Source organism: Emydura macquarii, unplaced genomic scaffold (genome assembly GCF_026122565.2).
Source record: "Emydura macquarii macquarii isolate MOO-44397 ecotype Brisbane River unplaced genomic scaffold, CSIRO-AGI_Emac_v2 contig_3305, whole genome shotgun sequence".
Taxonomy (NCBI): Eukaryota; Metazoa; Chordata; order Testudines; family Chelidae; genus Emydura; species Emydura macquarii.
In genome coordinates, this window is record NW_027133442.1 from 3,829,945 (window position 1) to 3,854,039 (window position 24,095).

Sequence of the window (24,095 nt, forward strand, 5' to 3'; positions counted from 1 at the left end):
ACTATTTTTCCAAAATATGAATAAAGTACTATTTCTTCCATCCTTAATATAAAAATATTTTGCCACAAGTTAAGGTTTTGTTAAAAAATGAGCTTTTACAGAACCAGAGTCATGTTTCCCATGGAATAAAAAATAAAATGAAACAAGTGATAAGACTGAAATATTGCTGCTGCAGTGTTTGCAGCCCAAAGTATGCTAGCGCTAAGAACCAGGAAGCAGCACTGACTAGAACCTGACTGTAACCAGAAGTGAAAGTAGCTAGACTGCGTTAATTGTCCACACACAGAGAAGCACAGACAGCAGAAAGTCATTAGACTTCGATCTAGATTGTGAATGGCCCAAGTGGCTGGTGAGGGATGAGCAAGAACTTTGCCTCCTCCATCCCACTTGTGTGGCTGCTGGCGGCTAACAGCAATCTTTGCACGCCCAGGATGCTGAGAAGGCAGCAGGGAGAAATGTGGTCAGTACGCTGTCCCCTTCACACTGGCTGGGAGAATGGGGCTGACACAGTGGAGGCAATGAATGGAGCAGACTGCACTCTCCATCATGCACAAAGAACAGCACCATGACAGACTCTGCCTCTGAGGCAGGCTCTCTCCAGTGCTCCGCCTAGAGCAGTGCTGCTCTACCATGCCCTGACTTAGGGCTGTGCCTTCAAGTCACCACAATCCAGCCCACAACATTTTCCCCTTTGAATCATCTCAGATGTATTTCTCTCACAGGCAAAGTGACTTTTCCTTAAAAAGGGGATTGCACAGGACAGAGACACTGTGCCAGGCAAAGCGTAAGATTTGCAAGGGTGTTTGACTTTTGGTAGTCTTCCAGTATTCACCTACATTCCACTTTATTTAATCTCTTCAGCACAACTGTTGTGCATCCACTGCCTGGAACAACCATCACACACTTACAAAATGCACTACCTGGGGAAAGGAGTAACGGTTTCATTCCTAGCCTGCTAGTCCAATAAAGCATTGGCACTGCTCAGTTTTCATACCTGACTGTCTAAAGAGATTTTGGCTAATATGAAGCACAACAAGAGAGGACTATGTTACAGAACTAACAGTGACTATTAAGAGGTCTGTACCTCTTCTCCATTTGATTGCTAAGTAAATTTAGCAGATTATCTCCCCAGTTTATGTACACAAATTAAATTAATCCCACAGTTGTTGCAGGAATTCAAGTTATAAGTCAACAGTCCTTTTAAATTCTCCAACTGAAAAGTCTGTGCATTTAAAAAGGACTTTTCCCAGAGTAGTTGAATGGCTATTCATGTCCACAGTTAGTTCACATCGAGTTTCACTTTTATGTTCATGGCTGCCAACTCAGCCACAAAATACCGGAAGACATAAGGCACAGAAATAGTGTCGATTGTGTCACTCTGATTGCACACAGTACAGTAGTATTTCCTATTGCGCGTGGCAGACCAGGAAGGTGGAGGCTTCTCCAACAAAGGAGAAAGCAAACTGCCACACTTCACACAGACGTGGGCCACAGAACGGTCTGAACAGTTGAAAAGACGGTCATGCAGCAAGAAGGACGTCCCGTGAGCCAACAAGGCATCGCGTTCCATCTCTCCGAAGCGAATCCCACCCTGGACGTTCCTCCCACCTATAGGCTGATTGGTGACTTTATCTCTGGCTCCTGTTGTCCTCACTTGGAACTTGTCCGAGACCATGTGGCGCAGGCGTTGATAGTATACAACTCCAATAAAAATGTCTGCCTCCAGTTCCACCCCACTGATTCCACTGTACATCCTCTCTGTTCCATAGTAGTTATAGCCAGCAACCTTCAACATCTCACCAAAATATTCTAAGGCAGAATTCTCCTCTGAAAATGTGAAGGGGGTAGCATCATGACAGAGTCCATGCAATGCTGCAGACTTCCCTGCCATGCTCTCAATCAACATTCCAATGGTCATTCGGGATGGAAAGCCATGAGGATTGAAGAGAATATCTGGAACCATTCCACTCTCTGTAAATGGCATGTCCTCAACTGGCCAGAGTCTGCTCAAAATACCCTTCTGTCCATGTCGGCTGGCAAATTTGTCTCCGATAGTTGGATTACGAGGGATTCTCATAGTAATACAAACACTTTTAAATTTTCCATTTCCACTGTCATTGCTGCATGCTTTGATGTTATCCACAATGCAATTTTCCTTACTCCTGGGAAGAGGAAAACAAAGAAAGTCAATGGAAGTTTTTAAGTTGTTAACTTGACAGCTCTGTGCGAGGAACTTTTATCTGGAAAGAGAGATAATCTCAAACTGCTTTTAGAAAGAAAGACTTTTTAAGTATTACAACCAAGCCATGTGAAATGAACTGGTTGTCTTGGCATTTCCTCAAGGAAAAAGCCATTTTGTATGCATGGAGATCAAAACTACATGCACGTTAGTTTTTGAAAGCATTAAACATGAAAGCCTGGTTCCTCAAAGGCTGCTCAACTAATTATTTCTAATACAATATCCAAAACTATGATTTCTAAAAGATTTTTGATGTGCACTATGAACAGTGTAGAATAAAGAATCATTTAAAACTGCTTAATCTCTGCACTGTGGGAATTGATGGACAAAGCTGAGATTCAATACCTGGTAAATTTCTTTACACTTTAAATTTGACCTGCAAATAGGAAAAAGTGGACTATTGCCCTTTTTAATTTTTCTTCTTTTTAATCTTCATGATGTATAAACAAGACCCCTAAAGGTTCTGTGCTTTGCTTTTTAAAGAAAGGTTTTCTTTTTGCCCTCTCTCTCCTTCCCATTAGAAATTAATGTCTAGTCTTGACTGCAGACTAAGATGACTAGAGAATTTGTGAAACAGTGACACTGCAAGAGACCACACACAATGTCGAGTATCTAAAAGGGGTAGGCATTTTTAAACAGATTGTTAAAAAAGTTTGTTTTTGTTAATGCCTGTTTTAACGTCAATGAAACATTTTAGTAAAAGGAAGGCTGTTCTTGTTAAAGAGTCAACACCTTTGTCCCCTTTATTTAAGGTGTCAAATCTCAAGATCCCACAAGAAAAAAAAGGGAAAATGAATCTTGAGATTCCTCATCTTTCTAAGGTAAAATACAAGCAGCAGAACCAGCCCACCCCCAAAAACCTGCCATCTTTTAGGCCTTTTTTTAGAAGCCCAATTTTTAAAATATCCTTTTTGTGTCACCTTTAGTATTCTGGGCTTGAAGATCAGATGATGGAGGAGGCCATCATCCAACCACAAAGAGCAAGGTCACTGGTCCTCCATGGAGAAGAGGATGCTCGTCCAGCTAGCACACTGACAAGGTGTCATAAAAACTGGGTTCTATTCCTAGTTCTGCCACAGACCCCGTGCCTTAGTGTCTGTGTGTAAAACGGATCCCACATACCTCCCAGCGATGTGGTAAAGTTTAATTAATTTATAACGGGTACAAAGTTCAAACTACCTGAGTGATGGAGCCTAGCTCCCATTTGCAAAATTACTACGGTCCTATGCACATCTCATTGAAAGTCACTGAGAATTAGGCTCCTCAGTTGCTTGAGCACCTATGCAAATTTTACCCAGAGTGCCTTAAGAAATTCACATGGAAGAAGCCATACAGTATAGAAGCAGTGTAGTACTACACACTGGCTGCAGGGGAGGGTAGCGGAATAAGGATGAACTGAAGTTCAGGAGTAGTGGAGAGTGGGAGGTGAAGAATCTCATATACACAAGCTCTCCTCACCAGAGCTGTCTCCGGTTTTACTTTGTGACAAGCCATCCTTTTGCGTCTCTTTCCCCGCTTTGTGAAGAAGTGTCTGCAGCCTTTCAACACTTGCAGGCCTCAGAGGAAAACCTACACTGTGTGAAATCCATCTGCAATATTAGTTATTCTTTCCTACAGTGCATGGCTCCAGTAAGGGTTGTTTTATCACAAAAAGAACCAGATGCTCTCATTTCCTGGAATTGTCGGGTTGAATAAAGGACTCCTAAATTCTACCGGGCTGTCTGCACATCATCGCAATTCTCAGAACTCACTTGTAATAGGTTATGAAGCTTTCCCCTGTGCTGAGGTTCAGGTAGCTGTAGTAAGGATCCCCGTACTGCAGTATGGATCCAATGTAGGGCAGTCCATCAGCATCCAGATTCTGTAAAACCTTCGCATCACCAGGTTTGACTCCAAACACCAGATTGTCATCTCCTTGTTTGATTTTTTCACCAAGATCTATGCTCTCCGTCTTGTAAACACTTCCATGTGCAAATCCTCTCTCCCATGAAGCCTTACTTACAATCTAAACAAAATATCCCCAATGAACCAGAATCTTAGAAGAGTCCCTTCACTGAGGCTTCTTCAAAGTGGACTTACTAAAAACAAACCATTTTAAACAAGATGAAAGGAAAATACTTTTTAATGACTGATTTCAGTCTCTCATATTACAAAGTCACTCTCCCTAGGCAATCTGGATTTCTATATTCCCCTTCCTCTGTCCCAAATGATTTCTTAACCTCGGCAGAAAAAGCATTTATGTTTTGCTGTGACGCACACTTAAAAAAACCCCAAAAAAACAAAACAAAAAAATCCCCCCCATTCCTCTAGCTAATTGATCACCCTGTTTATCCCCCCCAAAAAAAAACCAAAAATAAAACAAAAAAACCCCACCACTACATATAATAAATGTGAAAAATATGGTTTATTTCCCCCTTATTTTTCAGATAGGGAAGTTTGTGCGCAGCAAAAGCAGGCAAGTAAACTCTTACCAGCAGCTACTTCCATCCTCCGACATTGCCCCTCTGGCCCTGCTGCATGGCTCTTAGCATTCCCTAGACTAGCAGGGAGGCAGATTGGGCAGCAGAGCCAGGGAGGGAATGTCAGAAAACAGGACATCCTGGGGGAGACCTTATCCTCAGACACTCCACAGCGGAGTCTAAGTTGTGTGGTGCACCCTGTGATAGACAAAGTATGTCACCTGTAGGTGGAGGAGTAGAGAGCACATACTGTTAGACGACTTTTTATCTCCTTACTTTTGTGTGCGCGCACTCTGTGCGCCAAACTAAGTTTTGGAGAGTTTTTTGCCAATTACTCTGAAACAGATGTTTAATTCACGACTTAACTGATGTCTGGAGAATCAACATAGCCAGTGGGTTTCAGAATTCATGTTCAAACTCCAGTTCTCCATGTGACAGACAAGGCAGTATATTACATTTGCTTTTCAATGACTTACCATTGCATCTTCCATGTCATAGCCAGTATAAGAGATGACAGCAACAATTGCATTGGTACCAATTGGATAGTTGTCCATATCGTAGTAATCATACATGTATGGCCGCACCAAGGGGCTTTGCGGTGTCTGAAGTCGGTACAGTTTATTATCTGAGCGTTCCCGATACGTTAGAAGTGGAAAGCCCATAGTTTGCTTACCTAGAACAAAAAGGAGCCAAATTAATCAAGCGTCCCCCCCCCAAAAGAAGAGAGAATCACAATGTTCTGTCATGGCTTTGGTAGGGATAAAATTGATCCAGCCTGCTGATTCTCTTCTTATGTATGGAGAAAAAGTTGGTGTTTTTCCCAAATTCAAAGTTCTCCTAAGCTTTTGCTCTAAGACAGCACTGATGCAGATAATTCCCCTCCTGCTCCTGAACCACAATTCCCAAACTACTGTTTAAACTCCTGTAGTAATTCAATTCCCTCCCAACCATTTTAACAAGTATTTTAATATTCTCCCTCTTACAGTAATTCTAGAATACCCAAATGGAATGTCACTTTCACACTTCCTATAAAAATTAAAATAAAGATTTTCTGCATGTGATATTTCGCTTATATCTCTTCTGTCCTACATTTTCATACTATACAATATTTTTTTGCTCCTGGTATGAATATTGATAAGCGATGAAACTTCTGAACAACAGGTTCCTCTCTTACTCAGTTTTACTATTTTCAGAAAAGTATGGGAAAATGACCGAGCTACAAATCTGCTTCTTCAAAACCTTTCTGACAGGATTCTCTCTCTACTCCTTGGTCTCCACTTCCTAGCAGGAGTAAAGTGAAACTCTGAGTTCTGTAAGCTCTGTTTAACTTAGGGCTGTATTCAGGTTTCACTTAGGGTTGCATGGAAGAGAGCACCCATTCCAAGCAGTGAGTGCCCTTGGCAAACTCTTAACATGCAAACCATCTATACGCTAGCAATCACCCATCGATAGCACTCTGCCAGCAGCAACAGGGCTTTAACAAACATTTAATAAACCCCACCAACAAAAGCCACCCCTCAAGTACCCAACCTCACTCTTCTCTCAACATCTGTGCTTTCTCTTTTATACCACTGACACTTTAGCTCAGGTGCCTTCCCTAACCACAACTGTGGTAATAGGTCATGGGGATGTAAGAAGGAGTCTCGATGAAAGGCCAGGCCATTTTAGGGCTTGATAGGTTAAAATCAACACAAAGTCAACCCAGAAACCAAGAGGCAGTCAGTGCAGATCACGGATACCCAGTTTAACTGGATCATGAAATATATACTGCTTAACACAGAGGCTGCCAAATTCTGTACCAGATGCAGTTTCTGGATAGATTTAAGATGTAGCCTCTGATAGATACTGCAGAGTGACAAAGATATGGATAACAGTTGCATAGTCTGCATCCAAAGGAAACGGACTCAATCTCTTAGCCATGTGTAGCTGCGGGGAGGGAGCAGATCTTGTTGTGGCAGCTACCTGCTTTTCTAACAACATTGAGTGTTACCAGAGCCCAGACTGCAAACTTGATCCACAGATGGCAGAGACATCTCAAGATGGCCAATATTATTCCCATTATATCTTCAGTTTGCTTCCTCCAACCAATATGGAACACCTCTATCTTGTGTGGGTGGAGTCTCAGCCAGCTAGCCTTCATTACTGTCCCAGTTTCCCAGACACACAACACCACAATGGGCAGCTCTAGACAGGTCAGTGACCATGGAGATGTAGAGCTGTCTGTTACCAGCATATCGCAACCCATGCCTCATCACTAACCCGCCCCATGGCCACACATACATATCACCCACCCCTCTTGTTTAAGAGAGCTCAGGGAGGAGTAGTTACCCCAGACCACCCCCTAAGGGCACTCAGCAAGGTAAGACAAGGAGCATCCGAAAACACCCCATCCATCCCTGCTATGGATCAGAAACAAGTCCACACACCTCATGGTCAATGGTATCAAAGGCAGTTGATAGAACTAATGACATCAGAATGGATACCACTGAGGTCAATAGACACTGCAAGAGCTGTCCAGACAGTAATAAACTCCAAACATTTAGAAGGGATATAAACTCTCATGCTTTCAGGCATGAGCCACATCTATCTGATGGAGTTAAGAAACTTTTGTAGATATTTTCTTCAAAATCTGAAGTGAAGTGGAGGTTGAGTTCTTGAATTAGGATCCCTAAAAATATAGCAGAAGTGCATGCGCACACACACAGACACTCAATACTCAACTTATTTGCCACTTAGTAGCAAAAAAAGAAAGAAAGAAAATCAATTCTCTTGGACTCTGCTAAGGTTCTGAGCCTTTGACCATAATTTGAAACAGTAACTTTCCCCACCAAAAATTCACATTAGAGACCATTGGCTCCAGAGAGCTCAGAATTGCACATCAGAAATGAGGACTCAACCCCTTTCTCTTGCAGTAACTGAGCTCAACTAGCAGCCTGACTTCTGAGGTGGTTTGTCATTGGGGGGTGGGCAGACACCTTTTCCTTTGAAAGGCTTGCAAGGGATACTGATGTGCCTCCCAAGTCTCATGGGATTATGAGGGGAACCAACAATCCTCCTGAGGTTTGTTGGAGTTCTCTCTTCCTGCAAAGCTAAGGAGGACACAGAGGAAAGGGGAATGAAGGAGTCAAAGATTTGATTTTTTTCTTCCTCCTGCACGTGGAAACTTGGTGCATTGTTTCAGAGTTGGATGGCAATATTTAGTGCAGTACTTACCCATCTGGCATTGGTACATGTTTCTAGGACTCTGGTTGTGATCAGAGAATGGAATGAAATTGGCTACCACACTTAGCATACTATGAGGAAAGAGCTCTTGGTGCGTGGTCACGCCAGGCACAATTTCATCCTCAAGGACAGCAATGTTCATGAATACCTGAGATAAGCAAAGTCCAATTTAATTATCATCAAATTGATCTTTTTAATGGCAAATAAAGATGTCTCCAATCACTTTCATTCACTTACATAGCTCCAGCTGCTATTTTTGATAACCGGGTATTAGTGTATAAATAGGGCTTATGCAAAAAGCCAAGACACCTATCGCTACTTCTACATTGAGCTAGAGATGTGATTCCCAGCTTGCTAGACACTTACATACTAACTCTCTTCAGCGGTAGCACACGAAAAATTGTAGTATAGCCGCGGTACCACAAGCAGTGCCCACATATGCCAGCAGCTCTGAGCACATACCCACATGGTGCAGGTGGCTTGGTATGTGGGACTGCTACCATGGAGCTGCCACTGTCACCAGAGCTGCACTACTATTGTTACGTGCGTCCGTGTGAGAGAGTCACCCCACAGCTCCGAGGGCAGATGTAGCCTGAATCAAATTACCCTTCTCATATACCGCATTCACAGCCCTAAAGGAGCAAAGTAAAGCTGGGAAAGAGAATGTTACTCCAGTCTTTCAGCTACTCCGTTTTTAAGTCACTACTAAGTCATTCTTTCTGAAAGGTATGTTTCATGCCAGAAGACAGGGTAGGTGAGCACAAGAGAGTAATCCACACAAAATCCTTCATTCAGGTAAAGTTAATATTGAGAGCACATATAGGTAATTTAAGGGTAAAAACCCTTACAAGTACAATGTGGTTATCAAAATACACACCAGTAAGAAGCTAGAAAACTCCAAGGTCACTCAAGCAAACAACTGCCCAGTTGAAAATATCAGCTTCCCACCTCCCCTTCATTGTTCCTTTCGTAGACATTTTTGTAAGATGTTATTTTTGGATCAAAGATTTTTCTGTAATGGCCACTGCTTTTTAATAAGCATACACACATTAGACAGAGCCATGCACAGTACCTGTTCCAGAGTACCAATCAATTCTTCCTTTCCCAAGGCCAAGTTTCTCACAGGCCGAATCATTCTGCAAGGGGTAGTAAAAATGAATAATCCTGGATACAGACTAGGTTTTCCTGTCATTGGAATAAGGACTATCTCGGTCCAGGCTGGAATTTTCTTTTCTTGCAGCACCTGTTCTCTCACAGACGGAAGGAAGCTAATTAGAAAACTCGTACTAAATGAAGATATTTTTGTATCCAATAGCCTCTTTTCCCCTCCAAATGAAAATCTTAGTCACACAAGTAGCTACACAGATTCACCATCTATTTTTAAAAAACATTTGCATCAAAATATCTACAAAACTGAAGAGCAGCAATTGCAGTTTAAATTGCTACAAGCAACGGCTTGATGCTGCAATGCTCTGGTGGCACTGCCTTATAAACAGGTATAAAATAACCATGGGATAAAATAATCACAACACAAAATTAAATAAAAACATGATAAAATTCAATTCTTAAAATTAAAATAAAACCAACTGAATGGGCCAGACACAAAAATGAAGGGAGGGAAAGTTTGGGATGTGGTAAAAATAATTTCCAAATCTGAGGCAAGCTCAAGGTACACTACATTGCATATTGTCTAGCACAGTAGATTCAGACTGCTTCTTTTAAGTGAAGTCAGATCAAACAAGGGAACCTTAAAGTGCCGGAGGGTATCTGTAATCCTTGGAGCCATATCTTTTTCCACCCATCCCACTAAGGATCCATCCAGTATAACTGGGTAACACTCTGCATAGGGTTGGCTTGGAGTCCCATCAACTGGGGTGACACCTGGGAAAGAACCAAGGAAGTCATAAATGCTGAAAGTAGCAATCCACACCAAAAACTCTTCAGGATCTTAAACATTTTAGACCAGCATATAGGAAACGCTTTAACATTTTGCTTTGTCCTCTACATATATTAAGAATCTAAATACCAGGTATACACTATTTTTCCATATGCTGCCTGAATTATATCCAGATTTAAAACAAAGTGGTTTCATGACTACAAGAAAATAAAATTCTTAGATGAGTTGTTCTTTTACTAAGTAGTCCTGGGCGTCTTTATAAAGATGCAAATAATGACACTTTTTGGAGACATTTCTAGGCATTTATCTTTCTGTATACATGAACTTGCTCATTCTACAGTATGCAGCTTTTATTAGCTCAATATCCCAAGTAAATATATTGGTATGCAATCAACATTTTAAAATGTCAATGCTGTGTAAGCAATACATTATTTTTTGTCATTAACTAAAATGGAAGTTTAGCCACGTTAAAGTGTTTTTGTTTTAATGATATATTGTGAAGACATGGCAGAGAACATCATCAGCTGTTTTCCCTGCAAGTTTTCTTAAGTTATTAACTCAATGGAACCTACCTAAGGAGCAGAGCAAAAGTGGCAGGGACAAGGTGTAGGCTGACTGGGTCACTATTTCACAGACAGCTGTAATATGGTTCATCAGCCCACAGGGCTCTCCATCAGGGGTGTGCACAGGGCACAGGAAGCCCCAGGAGTCTGGGAGCAGTTTGCGCACTGAGGTGGTTCTCATCTTGGCAAACGCAGCACCTCTGTGTATGCAGCGAAAATGGGACAGGTAACGAATAAAATTCAGTTTGTCTGCAACCACACAAAGACCAGAATCTTGTAGCATACCCAGACCTTTAAAAAACAAAAGCCAGATTTAATATGTGAACTGATATTAATGAATGACATTTGCAAAGTACAATTCTATAAATTATCTTCATTAGAGTCATGCATAGAATTCTAAAAGATTCATATCAAAGGAGAGCTTCTCAGCTTATTAAGCTGTATCTACATTTGAGCGGTTCAATGAACTAGTAATGGGCTAAACAGCCTTTACCTTCCAAGTCACTGGTTCAAATCCAGCTCAAATTGGTAGCAACCACAAGTCACACACACCTGCTTAGTGCTGCGTGTGAAACAAGTCAAGAGTCTCAAAGCTGACTGCAAAGCAATGTTTTCTCCATGAAAATTTTGTCAATTTGTTTCCCTATTTTTCATTGACGTTTCACTTCACTGGAAATGTTATGGTCTGTTGTAGTCTCAGCCCAGTCTCTAGCAGACATAAAACAGTATCATACAAGACTTCATGTTTGTTGCTTCAGTGCGCAGGCCAGGATTGAATGGGCTTAGAGGATGAACAATCCAAGTGCAGTAGTTTCTAAGGGCTGGTCTACACTGGCGGTGGCGGTTGTCGGGAGTATGTCGACATACTTACATTCATGTAGCGTGGCATCTTCATGGCACTGCATCAACAGGAGAGGCCCTCCCATTGATGGAGCCTTACTCCTTTCAGGGAAGTGGATTAATTCAGTCGATCGGAGAGCGCTCTCCAATGATTGAGTGGGTCTGTGTAGACCTACTCAGTCAGAGCCACTGCATCAATGCCTGCCACCATGGCAGTGAAGACCTACCCTAACTCAGAGGGGAAGAAGTACAGAGAAGTAGCCAGCACTTTGTGTTGTATCTTTTCTTTGGAGAAAACATTTTTAAAAAACCTCCATCTGCACCTGAATATAAATGATTTGTATATTTTAATATACATCTGATCTGAAATTGGAGGAAAAAAATCTAACCCTTTTGTCAAAAATCTTCCTATTTATAATGAGCTTCATGAATTCAAACTGAGCTTCAACTTGGGCAAATATTCAGTAGACAAGATACTTTAAAACAAGAGGCTTGAAAAAAATTCCCATCAGTACCTCTCTGAGGAGAGCTAAAACAGTATCACAGGGGCAAAAGAGGATTACCCACACCTGGGTTAAAATGTACCTGTTTTAGATCGCAGGTTACCAGTGGCAAGGAGATATTCAAATGGCCTTGTAACATCAATTCCCATGCTGAATAGCTTCATCATATTTTCTGAATTGATGGTTATATTGGTCTTCTGAGCTCGCTTGTCTAAAGCTACTTTAACAGAAAGCAACCAAGCTTCCATCCTCTCCTAAGATTTAAAAATGAGATGTTAAACTTGACTAGGAAAGTAAAAACATGAAATGGTGCTCTACATCTGCAGCATGCAATGTTACAGATGAATATACATATGGACCCTCCCACATTGGCAGAAGGATGGACTAGATGTTCTTTGGATGATTAGGTAAAACCCATCTTTAATTTCTATCATTTTAGATTAATTCCACCCAGCATTATGTTAACGATACCATTCCAACACCAAAAGGCACACTGTCAGTGAAATGCAGGGCACAATCCAACAGTTTTACACCCATCTCCTGATTTATCAACTACAGGTATGGATTTCATCAGTATGTGGAGAAACCCATAAAAAGTGAAGAGAATTATTAATGCAATATGAAGTATAAGTGTATTACTCTCTGCAACAATTCAACATCTCTTTTGAAAGAATTATGTGGAACAAACAAAACAGTTCTTGAAATGTGTCAACATCATTGCACATATATTTGACCATTTGTTTCACTTGACATTGAAGATGCCAATGAAGTGACAACCAGGGAAGAGTTGGGCTGTCTTACGAAAAAGGAATAATTTGACTTTGGAGTTCAAGTTTTTAGAAAGTGCTATATATATATATAACATATCACTAAGAGAGATGTCTCTCAGACAACCTGATAAACATTTTACTTGATTGCTTTTGGAGCTTTGTTTGGGTTGTAATTTTGGTAGTTGAATGAGCTTAGATGTTCACTATTCTGATAGAAGGGAAAAGGGGGGGAAAGGAGGGAGGCAAGGTATTTACCACTGCTTCCAACTCTTTATTAAAAGAAATCCACTGCAGACGGCCAAGCTAATTCAAAGTAAAGACATCATATGCTGTTATTCAAAAATGTTTAATCTCTTCACATTTTAAAAGCTGGAAGAGGTGATTGACTCCTCAACAAGTGTGACAGAGCAGGGTTGCAGCCAGTTAGTAAGGCACTACTTATTGGTTCAAAGCTAGCTAGTCTGTCTGACTACAGATAGCCCACCTCACTCTCCAGGGTTTCCATTCCGGGGAGTTAAGGTAGGGCTTCCTTCAACAGAACACATCATAAGCCTTTAAACACCTCGGATTTAGATAGTTTTCCTTCAATTCCAAAGCCATAAGCCGTTGAAGTGGAAGGGGAGTTTTGTTCTTCCAAACACAAACTTCTATTAGAAAATGATGCTAAAAGCAGATTTTAAAGATATGGCAAATAGAAGTGCTCTAAAAAATTAGTTATGCATGGGTTATCCACTAAGTCTGACAGCACAGATGGGGATATTTTGGGCTTGCATCCTCTTACTGTGGATTTTAAATGATTTACAGTGACATTTGTATAGATCTACACTAAGCACTTTTAGAACAGGAATACTTCTATATTACAATGATGAAAAGCCCAGAAATTGGTAGGACACAATTATTTTGTTTTATTATTATTAATAAATCACTTGCATAGCTCCATAAAGGTATGTGGTACTTCACAAAGAATAGTAAGATAAATAATCTGTTCCAAAGAGCTTATAGTCTAAAACAGATAGCACAAAGAGAGGCATAAAACAATAATTATTAGTGAGAAGGCAGCAGAAAGTTGTATTGCTAAATAAGGAGATAAGTATTCCAGGTGAAGAGACAACAAAATAGACAGCAAAAAGTAGACTGCAGGATGGAAGGAGAAAGGAGTAGTATGAGACAAAGGACTAGGAGTACTGCAGGCAGCAAAAGAGGAAGTTAAATTAGGAGGAAATTAAAGAAGAGACTTAGTTGTGGAGATAAGGCAGGGGCTTGAAGGTAGGAACAATGAGCTTTAATTTTTTGCAGTAAGCCAATTAAGTGATTCAAGGAGGGTAAAGATATGAGGAGATTAATTCAGTAGCAGTATTTTGGATAATTGCTGGAGGAGAAGCAAGAAGAAGGAAAAGAGAAGAGAAGGTGAGACAAGCAGCTCGCAGCCAAAAGTCTGAGAAGAGGATAAAGCAAGGGAAAAAGATTATTTTGGTAACATTAAAGCGTAAGTCTTCACAAGTTCTAGTGGGGGGAGTGGGAGAGGAGATAAGAGTCAGAAGATTGACCTGACACTGCAAGTCTAAAACAAGGACATCTGAAACTATGGAAATGGCTGAGAGTGCCAAGGGAATGCACAAGGAAAAGAGGAGGGACCTGAAGACAGAACTCTGAGGAACACCAACAGATAGGTGGAAAAAGATTCAGCTAAGAGAAGGTCATTTGTGACATTGATCAGTGCAGTTTTGGTGGAGTGATGAGGGAGGAACTGAACTACAAGGGATCAAGGTCACATGAGTGACAGCCCACTGAAGACAGTGAGAGTCAGAGGCAGGTGGGAATTCAGAAATTTTTTTCCCCCTAAGATGAAGAGAACAAGACCACACTCGATCTTGCAGAGGAAAAGGAGTCAAATGGCAGGGAGAAGGAGAGAATCAAAGGAGCCACCAAGAATGATAGGCATGTGAAGGGATGAGATATGCAGAGGGGAAAATAGGTAAAGCTGAGGACATGTATTGCTGGAGAATGTTATTTTGTTGACGAAGCTGTTAGTCAGATCTTGTGCACAAATAAGTGTGGTGAAGCAGGGTTTCAGGAGAGAAGTGAAGGTACAAAAGACTGCAGGGTTTGATGGTATAGTGTAATTGATTACTGAGAAGTAAAGCTTTTTGGAAAGGAATACGGTAGATCTAAGAAGCAAGAGAATGAACTTGAAGTGAAGGATGTCAGTATGGTTGTAGGATTTTGTCTAGGTGTGCTCCTTGCCTAATGTAAAGGGTCTGAAAATGCTCTTACCTGACTTCACTGCTGCACTTGATAACTAAATGATTTATGGTAATGGAGGCTTTTTCCTCTATCCTCAATTTGATTTATGGGTATTAAATCTGTAAGCTGCTCCAAAAATTCATTCATTTTATTTTTACTTGATTTCCTTAATTACTGTCGATATTTTACTCCCATGCTGATAGTCAAGATTCCTTTTTTATTTCTGAATCATCATTGCAAGGAGGGCATAAAAAATGTTGGCAAATCTTGCTCCCAGCTGACCCCAACCTGGAGACACATCTGATTCCACCTCCCTTATTTACATCTCTTATTCAATAGTACATGTGAAGATTCTAAAATTACAGTTGCTAATTTGCTAGAATGTTGCTGCTTCTTCACATAATTACCTGCTCCCTAGAATGCTCTGAACTCAGATAAAAGCACTATAGAAATAAAATACCAATCTAGCCTACTTCAAATCTTCAGTTTAACCAATTCTATCATCAGTTATCTGTATTAGTTGTGGTGGGAGGGTAGGGGGACGGTGCTAAACAGGACATCAGAACCGCATTGTGCCAGGTGTATTTTACTGATGGGGAAATCAAAGTGCAGAGATATTGAATGACACATCAAAGCCACACAGAAAATCAGTGGCAGAGCCAGAAATTGAGCCCAGATCTCCCAAGTCACAGCCCAATGCCTTAATTACAAGCCTATTCTTCTTTGTCTTTTAAAAGAAGTCGACAATCACAATTTGTGCAAGTTTTGCACCTTAATGCACTGCATCACTAAACCTTTCTGAACTGGCTCATTAACATTTAAACTGATCATCTGTTTCAGAACACAGACCAGTATTACAAATGGCTCAGTTTAGCTTAGCATTTTGGAATATATGGCTCCAAATTAACATAGCACGCAGGTCTCCTATACAACAAGAGAAAGACATAAAATGAGTATTTGCAGGTATAGTTATTCTATTTTGCAATCCCCAGTAATTAATAGTGTTGAGCAAATGCACCCATAGCTCCTGTCATCTGCTACTCCTAGAGTTATGGATTCTGAAAGCATTTCAGCTCAGGTACCAATGAGCAGACATGAAAAAAATGGTTTTCCTAGCACAAGCAAAGAGTGAGGGGCCTGGGGTTGGGCCCCAGGACCCTGCATTTGCAGTACAAAGGCCCAGTGCTGGCAAAGGGACATGGACAGCAGCACAAAGTTACATGCTGTCCAAAGAGACTGAGGTCAAGTTCAGGTTAGCGAATCTGAGCCACGATAGCAGCATCTTAGCAATTTTACCACTTTCGTCCTTCATTTGCACTCAAGATTCATAAGCCATGTAATGCACCATTGTGACAGGCAGCAATCCCGAGCATCAGGGAGATTTAAGGGACTAAACTGATGAACAACTTCATACCTAGATGCTGCAAACAACGAAGGTGTCAGCTTCTCCAAAACTATTACAAAAATCTTTTATAAAACAAAGTGTTCGCCAATTTAAACAGAGGGGTTGTGACTAGCTCCCTCGGTGATGGAAAAAAAGAATCAACATGGGACAGTTAAACAAAAAGCTCTTTCTGTTGCTTTACTACTACTGTATTGAGAGAGTTTATTCAGTAGGAACCAATTATCTACCAGTAAGTGTGCTTCTCTAAAGACTTCCCCACACAAGATTATCACTCCTGCATCAGTGTCCCTGAGCATGGAGCCAGCAGAACTCCCTCCATGACAACCCCCAGGGGGGGTCCTATGCCATGACACTCGGACACTCTTGTATGTCCATGCATTCCAAACCAGTTCCTTCTTCATCTAATCTGGGGAAGGTGCTCCTCAAAGGATATTCTTTGTGATATTTCTAATCCTTCCTTGCCAATCTAACTTTTTGGTGTGTATTTTTTGCGCCTTGGATCTGGTGTCTTGATGCTCCTGTGCTGGAACGCCACCCACCCGTCTCTGGCGACCTGACTCAAAGTAAGCACTGTGCCAAAGATGTCTCAAAGCATGCTTCTACATGGTCAGACACCACAGCACCCTTTGGTGCTTGCACTCCAGAACAGTCAGCAATTCGGGGCTCTGCTGCAGTCATTTGCTCTCCAGTCATTTGGGTCACTTTACTGAAGCCCTGATGCAAGCTTTTCCGTGTTATCTTTGGTGCATTAGATCAGCTCCACTGTATCAACACAGCCAAATGCACGCTGGGCTACTTCACCTCAAAGCACTTAGCTCAGCACATCCTACCCAGTGTCTTATGATGTTCGGTGCCTCCATGCACCTCAGCACCTGTAGGGGTTTCTCACCTTTCTGTTCTAGAGAGGGTTTTGAAGAAGGATGGAAGCAGGCTTTCTGGCTTCAATAGGCGATAGAAAGATGTCCTGTGCAAATGGCCACATCGAGTGTCAGTGCTGCCCGAGTGTCTCATGGGATGTATGCAGGTGTGAAATCTGCCTATAGATGTCTCCTTGAACACTTGGGAAATGAAGGACATGCCTGCAGTCTATAACTGACATAAGGTTGACCTGGAGTGATTCAAAAGTTAAATCCTCAGAGTGCAGGCCTGAGCTGGGTAAGACTGGGGTCTGCTGGCAGCATTTGGCACAGATGTTGACTGAAGGGAGTTTTGCCAGCTTTATGCTTAGAAGCTGAGATGCTAATTCAGGAGTGAGAATCCTATGTGGTGTCTTGAGTCAACAGTACTTCGCTCTCGCTGTATGTGTTATAGCTCTAACAAACAAGGATGAGCAAAGAGCATTATCATTCCTATTTCATGGACAAGCAAGCAGGTACAGAAAGGTTAAGCGATATATCTAAGGTCACATAGCCAACCAATGGCAGAGTTGGATATACTGGATACTGATTTGCTCTCTCTTCTAAATATCTAGTGGCCAGCTTTAAACACTTAACGGCATTACCTTTAAGAACATGAGGTAAAGCTGCCCTGGGGTAAGCACCTCTTGATTCATAAGGCTGTCTGGATTCTCCTCCATGCACTCTTCTTTGGCAAAAGCAAACAGCTTCCGAGTCATGAGACTAAGCAAGTAGAACTTCTCAGTTTTAGTTTTCAAGTGAATGCAGATGCACTGACTGTAGGAATAGAAAGAAAAAAGACCAATTAACTCCATTTCAAACAGTATTTATGTTCCAAACTCCTCCCTGAATAGACTTTAATCAAACTCTTATTCACTAACTCAGAAGTTAAGCTGCAAAACAGTTTTTCCCACAAATGTCTGGGTATTTTTCAACAAGTTCGAAGACCATGGACTGAAAGGATTTAGAAAATCCCCTCTCATCATCCTTAGAGATGCAACCTTCCAGAACAAGACTGAGGCACATTAGCAGGTGAGCATGCTCTGCTGCTGCCAGCCCTGTACCTGTTAATTTGGATGAAGAGAGACTCCTGGAATGTTAATTCTACACTTTTTATAAACACTAAATTCACTTAAAAGCACAAAATTATTCATGTTGCCATGGAGTCTTTTAAGCCAGGTTCACACAAAGGCTAAATTTCGTACACGGATTACAGATAAATTATGGTGCAATCATATATATATACATCATTAATTCTGTTCCATAGATAAATGGTAAACACCAAATGCACTCAGAATAAGTATTTTCAGTGTTACTGTTGCCATGTTGGTCCCAGGATAGGAGAGAAACAAGGTAGCAAAGGCAATATCTTTAATTGGATCAACTTCTGTTGGTGGACGGGACAAAGCTTTCGAACTTGTCCCTTCTACCAACAGAAGCTGGTTCAATAAAAGATATTACATTACCTACTTTGTCTCCCTCAAAATAAAGGGTAAATACAATATGTACTCACTAAAACTCTGTTACTGCCGTGCAACATCACAATCAAACTTCCTATCATGGCCCAGTAGTGTTCAGTAGTAAAATTTTGGACTGAATATTGCTTAACATGGGCAAGACAAAGTACAGACTTCCTAAATTCCTGTCAGAGCAGATCAGCTACAAACTTACTTTCCCAAAAGCAAATACCATGATTAGTTAGCAACTATTGCCCTTTGTCATCTTAGCATTGCTATGATTGGCACGATCAGTGTTTCCACTTTGTATTGCCCTATATTCAAGTGTTGATGACTCAATTGTAAAGGTCCACTCTGGGCCAAAACTTAGCAGGAAATTTTTCTTTCAAAATATGCAAGTTATAATTACCAAAACTCAATCTAACAAGGTGCACACCCTATCTAATAGCTTCAACTGCCTCCTATTTCTCCTCCCACTTCAGCTGAAAACTCTTCCTGACAGACAAAATGTGCAGAATAGTCCATATTGACAAAAAGTGCCAGGATATTTGGAAAAGAAAAAAAAAATAGTTTAACCTTGTAATCCCAGTTCTCCGAAGATTGTCATGAAAAGGAGTCTTACTCCTGTATCTTGTCCTTCCAGATGACTGACTCTTCAGGACGCAACATTTTTAATCCTTTGAGTCACCTGTAGATTGGCTTGAGGTCTCTGCCTCACTAATCATGCTTTAACTACAAGTATCTCAAGGACTCTGAAACCTTCCAATCAGTTCCTTTCAAGAGCGCCTCAATATAAAACAATGAATATCCTGTACCATGAACCAGGAATTTCCTAATATCACTTCCTCATTTTTTTCCTCTCAAAAATATTCAAAGTGAAAACTAGAATGGAATGCAGTGTCCTATGTCATTCCACAGAGAAAATGTTTATTTTTTCACTTCTACCTAAAGATTACCTTTAAATGTTTGTGGAGGGTATAACTTCACTCACCCTGTGGTGGTGAAGTGCTGCAAAGGACTTCAAACAATGGGTGATCTTAAGTGCCAGGCAGGCTGTGGTAGAGTAGATTCAGAGTTAAGGCAGAGCTGATAGCTAGATTTCCTAATAGCTGTCTCTCAATGCTGAGGATTATTTAGATCTTTTATAAAACCCACTGCAAAGTCATATGCCAAAATGCATGACAGATCAAGTCTGCAGCTAGCCTCTGAAATCATGTTCACATATTTGGTGGATGTCTCCATCTGCTCATGCAGATATGTATTTGCAGACACAGATGAAGATAAGTGCAAAGTTTCCAGAGGCTGGCTAAAAACTGACCCCATAATGTTATTTGGGGGGTGGGTGGATGTGTGCATGTCTAAATTTTTGTCCTAGAGCTTATTAGAAGGCCAGTCATGATACAGTAAGGTCAGACAGTAAAATATGACAACACCTATAGTTCAATCATTTAGTAATATAATGCTACATGAATACGTACTCCAAAAGGAATTCTGCAGCTTGTTCATTTGGGTACCACTCAGGAAGGTTGAGTTTTACTCGGAAGCATTTTCCAAGGTAGTTAAGGACCTGCTTCTGCGTGGCACAGCCCTCCTCCATTACCATTCTCAGCATCTGAGAGATGCAGTTCTTAAAGAAGGAGTTATCTTCTCTTCCTTTGATCAACTCCTGAAAAATCTGGTAATCTGAGAAACCAACTAATGCCTGGAGGAGAGAAAGGCACCAGATCAGAGAAAAAAGAAAACCAGCAGTAATAAATTACCCTGTCTAATTAAATTATATAATGGGATGAGGTCACTCCACTTACTTATGCTGATTTATGCTCTTCTGTCTTTCTAATACCCTTCCCCTAAACAGTTCCCCGAAAACAGTTTTTGAGGTTGAATTGGCTGTGAAGATAGACCCTGGGTATATGCAATCTGACAATCACCACTAATACCCTTAATGAAACCCTTGGAAAAGCAAAAGCTGGGTTGATACAGACAATGATGAATAAAAATTAATTTAGTTTTTCTTCACTTAAATAAGACATTTTTAGAGACTGACCTTACTTACAATATATATTTAATTCACAATTTGTCTCAAATCACTAATTAATGAAATTTAAGTACATTGAAAACAAATGTTTTTTTATGCTGGAATGAATGAGTATTAAATGAGGCCAGAGCTACACTTAAATTGATTTAGCGATGTAGTTAGGTTGACCTAATTCCGGAATAGATGCAATTAGATCAATGGAAGAATTCGTCCGTCCACCTAGCTACCGCCCCTCAGAGAGGTACATTGACTACATTGATGGAAAAACCCCTTCCATCGCTGCAGGAAGCATCTACACACTGGTGCCGTAGCGGCACAGTTACAGAGCCATAGCTAATGTTGCAGCTGTAACATAGACACACCCTGAGTTTACCTGTACTGCTCAAATTTGCAAGCCCTAGATTTAAATCCAACATTCTAAACTCTGTAGTGACTGTTTTTAAACAACCTAGCATACATATACTGCTAGAGGTTTTAGAAATAAGAAAATCAGAACTAACTTTCACTTGTTTACTAAAGCAAAAATAAAACCTCTGAGGAAACGTAATTTGTCAAATTAAGCTGCCATTTCAACAAAGCATGTGCATGTTGTCTAACAATGGCAATAGCCTGATAGATTCATAAATCTATATTTCAAATATATCAATTAAATCACAAAAGTAGTCTGGCTTTACTACCAGAGAGAATGTGCTCTCTTTTCAGAAAAAGATTTAAATAGTTAACTGAAGTCAAGCTACAATACACTACTACCTATTTAAAGCACAATTTAAATCAATCTACTCTGTCCAGAGACAGCTATTTTGAAAACTTTCATTGCCTTGCTTAGTAAAATTCATGCATTAGGCTTACTAAATTGTATTCAATAGTTACAAGTTTGTTTGAAAGTTCAGCATCAAGTGGTTACTTGCCTTCTACAGCTCATGCTCTCTAAATGCATTCATGCCTCCACAGAGACACTGGGCTTGTCTAACAGTTAGCTCGAGTTAGCACACTGGAGTTAGCCTAGCTCGAAGTGAGAACGACCATATCTCAAAACACTAGAGTTACACAGAGTTATTTGATTAGCAGCACAGGGTGACTGGATTAGCTGCTGCTGAGTCGGTGTAATTTGTGCTCTTGCAATCCCACAGCATTACTAGCTTGGGCATCAGCATCACTGTCCTTCAAACAATGTTCCTCCTTCCCTTCCCTTCAGCTAGCTCAAGTTTAAAGAACTATTTAACTCAAACTAGACTCAGTGGGTAACCCAGGCATAACTAATTCTTTAGAGCACTTCAATTTGCCATTTTTTTAAAATCTGCTTTTAGCATTGTTTTTGAATAGAAGTTTGTGTTTGGAAGAACAAAACTCCCCTTCCACAGCTTATGAATTTGGAATTGAAGGAAAAATATCTAAATTCAATGTGTTTAAATTCTAATGCAAAAAGCCAAGAAAATCTTATACAAAACCTTATTTCCCATTCTTCAGCTGTGTACACATTCTCATATTTCTGTCCTGAATGCTATACAACCTACATAGATGGGTCTGGTTTGGACTACAATCCTCGACAGTCAAGATGACAAGTACCATTTAATGAAATACTTCATGTGGAATTAATTACTGAAGCTGCTATAGTTTACACTGCAATTCTTCAATCAATCTTTCATTCACCACAAAACCAAGACTAGATATTATGATTTACCTTCAGAGCAAATCCCAGTGGGAGGAAGAACAACTCTTTCTGAAAAATGAAGTTCAGCATCACTGTACCGTTTTCCAGGTAGTGAAGATTCATGTTTATAGCAGTGTGCTCATCCCTAACACAGTGCATCGATATACCTGCCAAAATGAACATATGCAAAGATTGACTTAAACAATATAGAAACTATTAACTGCATTCTAATCGGCATTACAAAACAAGCATGGGTAAAACAACTAACATGCAATTTTATTGTGAGCATTGTTATTGATTGCTCCAGACAGAGGTTAGATTTCCTTGGGTGGGGGCACTGTATGGCTCAAAGGCTTCATGCTGAGATAGTATGTCACACTTGTGGGTCACTGTTTAGAAACGCAAACCAGATTGTTACTGAGAGTCATTATCACAGGCTGATTTTTCACTATCCTGTTTGAAATGGATTAGAGGTCTCACTTCAGTTCCTACAGAACGGGTATGGACATCATAGCTGGCATTCTTGCTGGCAGTTTCAACAGAGAGGTCAAGGATTAATCAAAAATGGGGCCTGACTCTCCATTGCCTTTCACTATTTTAGGTCTGATTTGCAAGGTATTTCAGCACAAGTAGTCCCACTGATTTCACAGGGCTACTGATGATCTTAACATTAAGGATGTGCTGAATTAGGCCATCATCTTTTACACCAGTGCAACGTGGGTTCAAATACTACTCTTGTGATCTGGTATCATTTTATACTCATTGTATACAGTGTACATCACTCTACAATATATAAGGCCCCTGGTGACTAAACTACTCTTTCATCACTAGACATAGCACCTTGGCAAAAGAGTTCAGATGCACTGGTGGGGCGAATTAGAGAAAGAAACTGCAGATCCTGTGCCACCATCCGTCTATCCTTCTAGATCATACAGTTATTGGGACAAGGACTGTATTTGGGTGTCTTACACAGAAGCTTCAAGCTAAATGTACCTGTTCTGTGAATAAATATAAACACAACTCACGGACAGGTAGGATTTTCATTTTTATTAAACACAGGGCACCTTCCTAGTGAGTTTTAATATAAACAACAGGCAGGATTAAAAAGAGAGCCATTACCAATTATGACACTGAGCCTTATGATGGAGGTAGTGCAGATTCAATTTTAACTGTGGATTAATCTCTTTACTACCTTAACTTAGTGCAGGGAAAGGAAATTCAGTGCTGACTACAGCACCAACAGACTTCTGTGTCTATTGAATTGACAGACTCAGGTTCGTTTCCATCATATCCTGCCCACAATATAAAATTCATCACCCAGACTCAGAGAGAAAACAATTCAGTATCACCAGATATAGATGGCTCAGTTTACAACATTCAAAAGCCATCAACCTAGCTTATGCCTGGGTTTCTATGTCATTAGCCTTTTATTTTCACAAGCACTAAAATTCATCTGAATGTTAAAAGAATTGCTTTTTCCAGCACCAGGCTCCTCCCTTTCCAAGGAACAGAATTTCCCGTCATCCGAGCAGGCTGCCAAAATTATGGTACAGAACAAGTGCACTGACAAAATAGAAAGCAATAACTAAATATAATAAATAATCTGCTTTTTCTTGTGTTTATTCTCAAGCAACTATCTTACTAAGGTGATGCCCCTAACAAATCACTACACTTACCATACTGTGTGTAACCAGGACCTCTGCTTTTCCATTTAGGTCTTACCATGGCAATGGGAAAGTTTCGTCTAGGCATAATCAGCATTCTGATAACTTTTTCTATACCGTTAATTATAAAATAGCCTCCCATTTCCTGTCAAGAGAAGAAGTGCTTTCAAAATTAATACACCAAAGTTCAAAGATCTGAGTACAGATTATTATACAAGAAACAAAATGGAGGAGACACAAAATTATTTTA

General features: G+C 40.5%; 1 protein-coding gene across 1 annotated transcript in view; it reads right to left on the minus strand.

Annotated features, from left to right (window-relative positions):
• Positions 1-363: 363 nt before the first annotated feature.
• POLR1B (RNA polymerase I subunit B) overlaps positions 364-24,095 on the minus strand; it is a 30,023-nt gene continuing 6,291 nt past the window's right edge. The window contains exons 4-15 of the mRNA XM_067532935.1: positions 23,858-23,990; positions 22,212-22,348; positions 19,974-20,197; positions 17,644-17,815; positions 11,806-11,977; positions 10,390-10,671; positions 9,668-9,801; positions 8,993-9,163; positions 7,912-8,068; positions 5,175-5,371; positions 3,991-4,244; positions 364-2,162 (exon numbers count right to left, since the gene is read on the minus strand). Of these exons, the coding sequence (XP_067389036.1) occupies positions 1,280-2,162; positions 3,991-4,244; positions 5,175-5,371; positions 7,912-8,068; positions 8,993-9,163; positions 9,668-9,801; positions 10,390-10,671; positions 11,806-11,977; positions 17,644-17,815; positions 19,974-20,197; positions 22,212-22,348; positions 23,858-23,990 (2,916 nt within the window). The 3' untranslated portion in view covers positions 364-1,279. The remainder of the gene's footprint in view (positions 2,163-3,990; positions 4,245-5,174; positions 5,372-7,911; positions 8,069-8,992; positions 9,164-9,667; positions 9,802-10,389; positions 10,672-11,805; positions 11,978-17,643; positions 17,816-19,973; positions 20,198-22,211; positions 22,349-23,857; positions 23,991-24,095) is intronic.